Raw genomic sequence first — 9,800 nt, 5'->3', positions numbered from 1 at the left:
GCCGGGCACATGTTAATGAATGTAGGTTTTATTTAGAAACATGACCACTTGTCACTGCTCAGTGTCATATTATCAGGCAGAGACCTACCAACATTTGTTTAGAGTGAGCATTTTCATACTTCCATACGCAGACAAGGGGAAACTTTCATCCCCACACAGGATTTAGCCTTTTACTCTGCAGACCTAACTTTTGCAAGCTGGAAGCTTCATGGTGGTGGCAGAAGATCTGTGTGCCCTGAGGATGGCAGAGGACGGCTGTGTGGATGCAGATCTCCCAGAATGTAACTGCGATGTCACAAGGCAGGCATCTCCTTGAGTTTCTTCCATTGTGCATAGCTTTCATGTTACGTGGGGTTCATAGGCTAGATGCTGGATCTTTAATCCGTAATCGTTTTTGCCAATGTTAAATGGAGATAATTTGGTGTTAGTAGATCGTTGGCCATGGACTCCCAAGAGTTATTTATCGGTTTGTTTTCTTGTCCCCCCTACTGGGCATGCGGAGGGAAAGGTTAACGGACTTGGTTATGGTTTGGTATTCCAGTTGTCTCTGGACTGTATGCGTCATACAAGGGGAATGCTACAGTAGAGAGCCTGAGACACAGGAAAGAGATTTAAAAGAGACCCAGTAAGAAGATCCAGTTGGTCCATCATCTGCTATTTAAAGGATAAGCTCCTGATAAAATTGAAATTCAACCTTAGCACAGTTGCAGCTTTGTAGCTGAAGGCTTTCCCTTTATTAAATAAAAATCTGCTCATACTACGGGGGCCTGGAGGTTTTGTGTATGAGAAAAAGTTGTTTCTGAATAAGTTTGTCACTAAGTTTTGGTCACTGACTTGTAGAAAGGTTTTAAAACGTGCAAAATGTAAAGATTTATTTCTAAAATGGTAATTTTGTACATTATGCAAATGTTTATTTCATTATTTTTTTTCAGTTAGAATATTAACATTATATCACAAAATTTAACCCATTTTAAAAAATATTATTCTTGTACCATAACATCCCCTGAATAAATTCCTACTGGTGAACAGGATTTACTAATGGTACTTTTGGTTCTATTAAATTCAGAATATGAATTTTTTTGTTTTGGTTTATGGATTTACTAAATTAGCTTGAAGGAAAGTAGCGATAAATATATACATGTTGTGTATATGTGTATATATAGATATTCATGCAACTAGATTTAGTAGTAGAATCCTACTCAGGAAGGTAAAGTCCCATGAGGCACAATGGACTGTGAAGAGACTCATCAGCTGTAGGGACTTATGGATGTACAAGACTTGCTAAACTTACCCAGACTTGTAACATCTGCAAACATCCATTTTGAATTATAATCCTGGATGCTACCAAAAAGAATGTTGCTCAAACTTCTTACAGTGATAGATAAATAACAATATTGTGACACTTTACCCAAGGATTTTCTTTAAAGAAATAATGGAAAAAATATGGAACATTTCTCTTAAAAAAAAAAAAAAAAGAAAGAAAGAAAGAAAGAAACTAAGATCCATGTCCTGCAAATCTTAGTTCAAGGAAGATGTTTGGGCTTAACTACCCACTTTCCCTCAGCTCACATCTGCACCCCCCCAACACACTCACAATGCATTGTGCTATTTGTACCCAAATACATGTTTTTAAAAAATGAGAAAGGAAAACCACTTAAATGTTCACTCCCATTGACTTTACTAAGATTTACACATTCATTTGAAGGAGGAACTTGTCCCTAATGGGCTATATGAATAAGCATTTCCATGTCACGATGCCCTTGACATATTGCACACTAACTGCTCTGACTATTGGAACTCATTCAATATTATACAAGATTACTAATCTTGTAAATTATTTGACTAGTGTAGACAATATCCAGTGGAACAATGTTTACTTACATTCTTTTGTGCCTTAGCTCTTTTGATCATTTTTGTAAGTGAATTTTGAACCAAGAAAATGAATAAATTTTAGTACTTGACAGTCCTTTTGCAAATGTTGGGCTTGGAGGAATAGTTTAAGTATATATTTAATATCAGCTAAATTGAAAATAAAATATGCTAACCAAATAAAGGTATACTAATTATTAATGTTTATCAGGCATTTAAGTCATGCCCAACTTTGGGCCAAGCACTGAATGTAGCATTGCAGAGGAAGGGAAAACCAAAAGTAGAAATTCACAGTTCCAGTTTTCCAAGGAATTTAACATGAGGAGAGGAACTGGTATATAAGCAATGCCAGGGAGTTAAAATAAGGGAAAGAAGGAAGCAAGCACTGAATGAGGTATTCTTCCAGTCTCTAGCTCCACACAAAATCCTGGTTATATTTTGAGGTTCCTATAAAACACTATCCCAAAAAGCATGGTCAGCATGCAGATCCTACCAAGTCTGAAGACAGGAAGCTGGTCCAGTGGCAGAGGTTCCCAAAAGAACTTTCTTACAGAGGTAAAAACAGGACAGGCATCTCAGTGCAACAAGCCTTCTGTAGTCCCGTTCCCATGTGTTTATTAATTGTAGATTGTCCTTTTAGTTTGGGCCACTAATGCAGGATGTCCAGGATCATGTCAAGTTGTGAGCCCTTACCAGAATCATTTGCAAAATGTGTACCCAGAGCTTCGCACCCAGGAGACGTTCTAAAACCGTTATTCACTGACCGACATGCAAGTGAATTTTGTCTTATATGTGAAAAACATGTGAGTAGGTTGTAGGTAAATATTCTTGGAATTTTTATGCAAGGCCAATATTTGAAGTTCCCTGGGGGCTGGTACAATTTGTACTTTACAAAGCTAATTAGAGAAGTCTTACCTTGAATGGAATTCTGAGTCATGAAACAGAGCAACACATGATTTTGGTTTCCTGTCAGTAGACTATATTGTGGCATATGAATGTAATTTTTTAAACACACATTTTTTTCAAAAACAATATAAGGTAATGCCTAAGAGTGCCTTTATAAACAGAAAACATTTTTCAGATATAGGCACTATTATAATTAATGAAATACAGATATTATTACTAATAACCAATCATAGTGAAAATCCTTTTAAAAGCATCTGTGTTGCAAAAAGAAGAGATTGTATCATGCTTAGATTTTCATTTGAGAGAGAAACATTGGTTTATAAACATAGAAATAGTGATATCAGTTTTAAGTCATTAAAAAGAAAGGAGGGATCCCTGGGTGGCGCAGCGGTTTGGCTCCTGCCTTTGGCCCAGGGCGCGATCCTGGAGACCCGGGATCGAATCCCACATCGGGCTCCCGGTGCATGGAGCCTGCTTCTCCCTCCGCCTGTGTCTCTGCCTCTCTCTCTCTCTCTGTGACTATCATAAATAAATAAAAAAAAAAAAAGAAAGGAAAATGCTCAAAAAATGGTTATGAGACATTTTCTTCAGAGCATTACTCTTGACCAAGGCGGCCTATCAGAGTCCTCCAGGGAGTCCTTAGGTGAGGCAGGAAGAGAGTTGACATTGGTATCTGGGTCTTGAAAGCACCAGTGATCCTGTAACAGTCCCAGCTTGAGAATCACCTCTCTACTACCTGAAAGTAAAAAAGCTGAGAAATACTTGATGACTTTGTGGGTCAGTTGTTAGTCTTAGAACTTGCTATTGCAGATTCCTGTCTTGAAATATATCACATTCCTAGAGTTTTAAAAGCTGTGTTGCTCTTGACCTTTTTTTTTTTGGGGGGGGGGGGGGTAGATACCTCTTCCATTGAGCCAAGTTGACACCTCAGACATTGAAGTCTTTTGCTTATCTGCATTCATCTATATTATAAAGCACCGTCATTAAGGTGACCACATTTCCTGAACCTGAGGCAGGATTCCTGGTCTAAAAGCAGAAGTGAATTTTAAATAGGACTGTACCAGGAAATCATTGGTCATTTGCTCATTAACCCCCCCTCCCCCAATCACCTTTCTCTTTAGAGCAATCTATGGATACTCAGCCATGTCATACCTGCACCAGGAACTCAGTAATGGATTTTTTGCTGCTAGCTATTACTTGATAATAATGGAGCTGAGAAATACTAGCTGTGTCCCTCCCAAACTCCTGCTTACCCCCTGCACCTTTCAAAACTACCCCTGCCTTAGGCCCTTGACCCTGTCTCCTCTGCATCCTTGCTCCATCATCTGCATTCAGCTGTCATTTCTCTCCTCCTTTCCATCTCCCTCTCTTTTCTTCTTAAAAACATTCCAAATTTGGGGTGCCTGGGTGGCTTAGTCAGTTAACCTTCTGACTCATGATTTTGGCTAAGGTCATGATCTCAGAGTCATGAGATTGAGCTAGGCACTCAGTAGGGAGTCTGCTTGAGATTCTCTCCCTCTCCCTCTACCCCTCCCACACTTGTGTACATGCACTCTCTCTCTCTCTAAAATAACTAAATAAATCTTTTTTTTTAATTCTAAAGTTATTCCAAATACTAAACTACATTAAACAAAACAAAAAAAATCAATTTTTCTTGTAGCCACATCATTCCACAGATTTCATGCCATATTTACTCACCTTCACTGCCTAATTTTTAAAAATAATTAACACACTGCTTTACCAATAAGTGTATTTCTTAACCCAAGTGCATCGTTTTTAGGTCTCATTATACTATCCTGCTGTGCATTGACAAAGTAGAACAGTGGTTCTCAAGCTTTAATATGTACAAGACTTATCTGGAGTCTTTGTGCCGGTTCCCTGATTACATCCCCAAAGGTTCTGATTCAAGAGAACTGGCCTGGAATCAAGCTGGTGGTCTGCATTTATATGAGGCAAACCAGATGAATCTAATCAAGGGGATATTCAGATAACACTAAACCCACACTTTTTTTTTCTAGTTAAACCAACACTTTTAAAAAAAATTATTGAATATATTTGACATATGACATTGTATAAATTTAAGGTATATAATATGTTGCTTTGATACATTTATAGGTTATAATATGGTTACCATTGTATCAGTATTTATCACATTACATAATTCCAGCACAAGATTGTTGTTTTTATTCATTTCTCATGCATTAAATCTCACTAGTTTACTTACTACTTGTTGCAAGTTTGTACCCTTAAGCAACCTCAATCTTATCCCCCTACCCACACTTCCTTCTTAAAGCTTTCCCTGTCTTTAGTTACATGCCACACTTTCCTGGTTCACCTTCTTCCTTTCTGATTCTCCCATTGTCTCTGATTCCTCCTTCTTTAGCCAGCCTTTTAAAATCCATTCTTCATCCATTCCCTTTCAGGATGAAACACATCTTTTCATAGACCTCACTCTGTGCCAACAATCCCTAAAGCAATGGAATAAACTCCGTTCTCTCCTCTGGACCTATGAACCTAAGAACCTTCCATACAGGTCTACCTTATCCCCCAGACTCATCATACTGTAAACTTCCCACACCATTAATCTCATGAACTGGCTCCTCATCTTGCATTCTCTAAGATGGCAGCATCCATCTAGTTACCTAGCTGGAAAATACATCATTTTTAACTCCTTCTGCCTCCTCTCATGTCAGTTCATGAAGTTAGCAATCCCACCTCACCTCTATCCCTGGCTTCCCAAGCATAGGCTTTTTTTTTTTTTTTAATTTAAATTCAGTACATCATTCACTTCAGATGTAGTGTTCAATAATTTATCAGTTGCGTGTAACACCCCCAAGCTATAGGCTTTTGATGGTTGGGCTGTTTTCTTGACTTCCTGAGTGGACTTCCACATGAACCTCACTTCAAACTTACACATTCAAAATCAGGACAGATCCTATCATTCCTTGGCTAACACATCCTGGCAAAGTTCCTATTTATCTTTCAACTCCACACAAAGCCTTTGTCATGTTACCACAAGACCTGTATAATGTTACTTCAGGTTGTCCATTTGTCTTGCCGCAGTGCAACTGCAACCCTCTTCTGCTTCTCTTCCCCACCCTCCCCACCCTCCCCAGCCCCCTGGACATTATAACACTGTGCCTTCAGAATCTCTTCTCTTCTTCTCTGTGTTTCCTAGGCCAGAAATGTTCAGCTTGGCTTATATCCACCTTTTTCAAGATGCAGCTCTAATGTTACTTCATTTCCTCAGTGGCAGGAATGAAACTTCATCACTGTATTTCTGTCCCTTAACACCTGTCTACCTAGCATCATAGATGTTTGTAGAAGGAATACAGACATGAAAAAATGGGGAATGGATGAGTGAATGGTTACTGAAAGCAGCCAAATGGAATCAATCCCTCCTTTTTTATTAGCCAGGGTACTTGGTTCATCTCTTTAGTTTAGTTCTTACCACACTGTTATATTTCATTGTTTCTGTCTCCATATTCTGAGTCAGACTGTACATTTCATTAGGAAAATAATAAAGTCTTATTTATTCTGTCTTCCCTGCATCTGACACATAGGATATCCACACATGATTGTTAGATCTAAGTGGCAGTCTTAAGCAAATTGGCTTTTACTCTTTCCTGGAAAGAACGGGGAAAACTTTTTTTAAACCTGTTGTGTAGCAAATAGTGCACTGAACAAGGCTTCATGGGTGAAGACTGGACGATGGTTGGCCTTGTATCTTCCCTCTACCACCTGCAGCCCAAATGCTCCTCTGATGTGATCTGGCATTAAGTACATATGATCACTCACTGATGGTTCATCTTAAGTGTGCTTTCTTCTTTTAACTGAGTTTCTGCCACGAGGGTGCTGAAATACATCCCACCAGGGCTGGAGTAATCAGAACTGTGAATCTGTGATTTGTTTGGTGACAATCCATTGGAAATGTTCATTTTTTCCTCCCAGGTATTCTTCATAGGAGTATAAATTACATAATGTGTGTCAATAACAATTTTTATGACACTATGAGGTTTCTGTCACTGTTATATCATTATACTATGTAGAGCATCATCATAGCTGGTATTTATTGAATGTTTCCCATGCACCATGTATTATTCAACTCATTAAAATCTCACAGATATTTTTTCTTTACTTTCATTTTTATAGATGAAGAAACAGAGACACAGGAAGGGTATGCAATTGCCGGAAGTCCCCAGACACTGAGTGGCTGAGCTAGGCTGGACTTTGGCTTTAGGCATCTTAGCTTTAAATCCAGTGCTCACTTTTGCCCACAAGAAACACTTGAGTGAAGCCTCTCACTGAGGGTAAAGTCTCTCCTCTGCCCACAGGGTAAAGAAGCTGAAGGAGACCCTGGTTGCCGTACAGCAGCTGGATAAGAACATGAGCAGCCTGAGGACGTGGCTGGCTCACATCGAGTCAGAGCTGGCCAAGCCCATAGTCTATGATTCCTGTGACTCGGATGAAATACAGAAAAAGCTTACTGAGCAGCAGGTAAAACTTAAAACAACCAAAGGAAGTAAGTAGGCTCTTGAACATCTGCGCTCCTGATGAGGCTACAGAGGCAGATGTGAGATGGTTAATCGAGATGGAAAATCAGGAGGAAGCTAGACAGGATTGCTGAGAAAGGAGAGGCTTGGGCAGGACAGGTGTTTGGGACAAATGGGTCCCATGTCGAGTCTAGAAGATATGGTCTCATAGGGTTGATGCTGTCAGTCCACCAACAAGACATCAGGAGCTGCTTGAGCTGCCATGATGTATCCATAACAGTGCTGACGTTTTGTTTATTTCTTTCTGGGTCATGAGCCAACTACTATATACATAGATAAGAGCCTTTTTTTCCTGCATATACTGTTTGAAGAAATATTACAGGGTATTCTTAGAGTTTTTAGAGTATACAACAATTTTGTTTTGCAAGGAGTGTTTCATGACCTGCAGACCACAGAGTGTAATTTTACCTTAATGTATGTAGCAAAGACAACACAACACACTGGCATATGATAAACTACCCCAAAAAGTAAAAAAGAGTGGCCATGAAAAATACATACACAAAGGACTTTTAACTCCTATTCCCCTTCCTCATTTTTTTCCCTTCCTTGATTTTACAAAGCTTAGCAGACTCCAGTTGTTAGTAGTAAATACCATAAATCGTCCATGAGAAATTTTGATACTCCATGCTGTTAGATTCTCCTAACAATCTAACCTATCCACACTCTGGTTACTTCCATTGCATTTAGGCCATTATAGCCAAGTTTCTTAACTTAAAAATACTATAAAATATATACAGGCCTATTTATGAAATCTTATGAAATAGTTCATATACTTTATTTTACAAACTATTTAAACCAATGCAAATAGATATTAAAATACAGTTTTTAGATATTGGGATTATTTCAGTAGCATTTCTTTGTTTAAAAAAAGAATTGATAGCAGAACATTTTTCTATGTTTGTAAGAGTAAAGCCCTGTGATGGATTGTCTCATGTTTGAAATTCGATAATTGAGCTGTTGGGGTTATAGTTGGCCTCCAGCTCCTTGAATATTCCTGGAGAACATGGTAATGGTATCTACCAATGAGAACTGGTTAAAAACAGTTAAAATCCTAATAGCCATTATTATAATTTAGCAAATGTAAGAAAATCAAAACAGTATCTAATTAAATATGGCAAATTGATCATATGCATTTATAGCCTTACCTAGTTCTAAACCTCAATAAAATGATAGGAAAGGGCGGGGGAGGTCAAGACCCACAATGGCAAAGAGACCAGGAAAGAAGATGATAAAGATGACAGACCTCCATCAGAATTTTGGGAGGCAGAAGTGGATAGATGAATAGTTACTGGTGTTAGCAGACTGGAGGATGGAAAAAGCTGATTCATGCTACAGAATTCCAAGAAGGCTCAGGGAGTGGAAAGAGTAAGTCTGTAGGGTTTTTAAATGGAAGATTGCTTGAAAGTCTGAATAAGGAGTGGTTTGACTGGCAGATTCCCCCTAATCCCAGCTAGCCAGGCAACTCTGCCTCATTCACTCTAGTGGAAGACCCGAGGATTACTCTCTGGAGAAGGCAAACCAGAGGGACTTTGGGTTTGAGGCTACAGGGCACCAATGAAGCTGGAGTTACTATATGAAAAATAAAGAGATTAAGTAAGATGCTCTGTACCAAATGGTATGTATGACTCCTACCCCATTGCCCCTGCTCCCACCATGTCACTAGCCAGTCTTTTTTTCTTTTTTTAAGATTTATTTATTCGGGGGATCCCTGGGTGGCGCAGCGGTTTGGCGCCTGCCTTTGGCCCAGGGCGCGATCCTGGAGACCCAGGATCAAATCCCACATCGGGCTCCCGGTGCATGGAGCCTGCTTCTCCCTCTGCCTGTGTCTCTGCCTCTCTCTCTCTCTCTGTGTGACTATCATAAATAAATAAAAATGTAAAAAAAAAGATTTATTTATTCATGAAACACAGAGAGAGAGAGAGAGGCAGAGACACAGGCAGAAGAAGAAGCAGGTTCCATGCAGGGAGTCTGATGTGGGACTCGATCCTGGGACTCCGGGATCATGCCCTGGGCCGAACAAAGGTAGGTGCTAAACCACTGAACCACCCAGAGATCCCCTTAGCTAGTCTTATATTACAGCCAAGGTTAATGCAAGAGTTTTAAAATCCAATTAGTATTTCCATAAAGGCCCCTAAAAAAAAAAAGAAAAGAAAAAGAAAGAAAGAAGAAAGAAAAGAAAGAAAGAAAGAAAGAAAGAAAGAAAGAAAGAAAGAAAGAAAGAAAGAAAGAAAGAAAATAGAGAGGAAGAAATTATTAATGTAGTAATGTAAAAAAAAATTCCCAAACTGAAAAATGTGTAAAGTTGACTCTTGAACCACACAGGTTTGAACTGTGTGGGCCTACCTATTTGTGGATTTTTTTTATGCAATAAAATATGCAGTACTGTGGATTACTTTCCCTTATGATTTTCTTTTATCTAGCTTTTTAATGTAAAAATATAGTATATAATTCATATATAAAATATTTATTATT

General features: G+C 38.8%; 1 protein-coding gene across 16 annotated transcripts in view; it reads left to right on the top strand.

Moving 5' to 3' along the window:
* Positions 1-9,800, top strand: part of SYNE1 (spectrin repeat containing nuclear envelope protein 1) — a 450,580-nt gene that overhangs the window by 400,588 nt on the left and 40,192 nt on the right. For 15 of the 16 annotated variants that reach the window (XM_041744182.1, XM_041744178.1, XM_041744179.1 and 12 more), the window contains one exon: positions 7,110-7,272. In XM_041744182.1, the coding sequence (XP_041600116.1) occupies positions 7,110-7,272 (163 nt within the window). Of the gene's footprint in view, positions 1-85; positions 301-7,109; positions 7,273-9,800 lie in introns of those variants that run through there. The other variant, XM_041744189.1, reaches the window with a different exon arrangement.

This window comes from Vulpes lagopus, chromosome 2 (genome assembly GCF_018345385.1).
Source record: "Vulpes lagopus strain Blue_001 chromosome 2, ASM1834538v1, whole genome shotgun sequence".
NCBI lineage: Eukaryota > Metazoa > Chordata > Mammalia > Carnivora > Canidae > Vulpes > Vulpes lagopus.
Note: the sequence above shows the minus strand (reverse complement) of the source record. Positions and strands in the feature narration are given on the sequence as shown.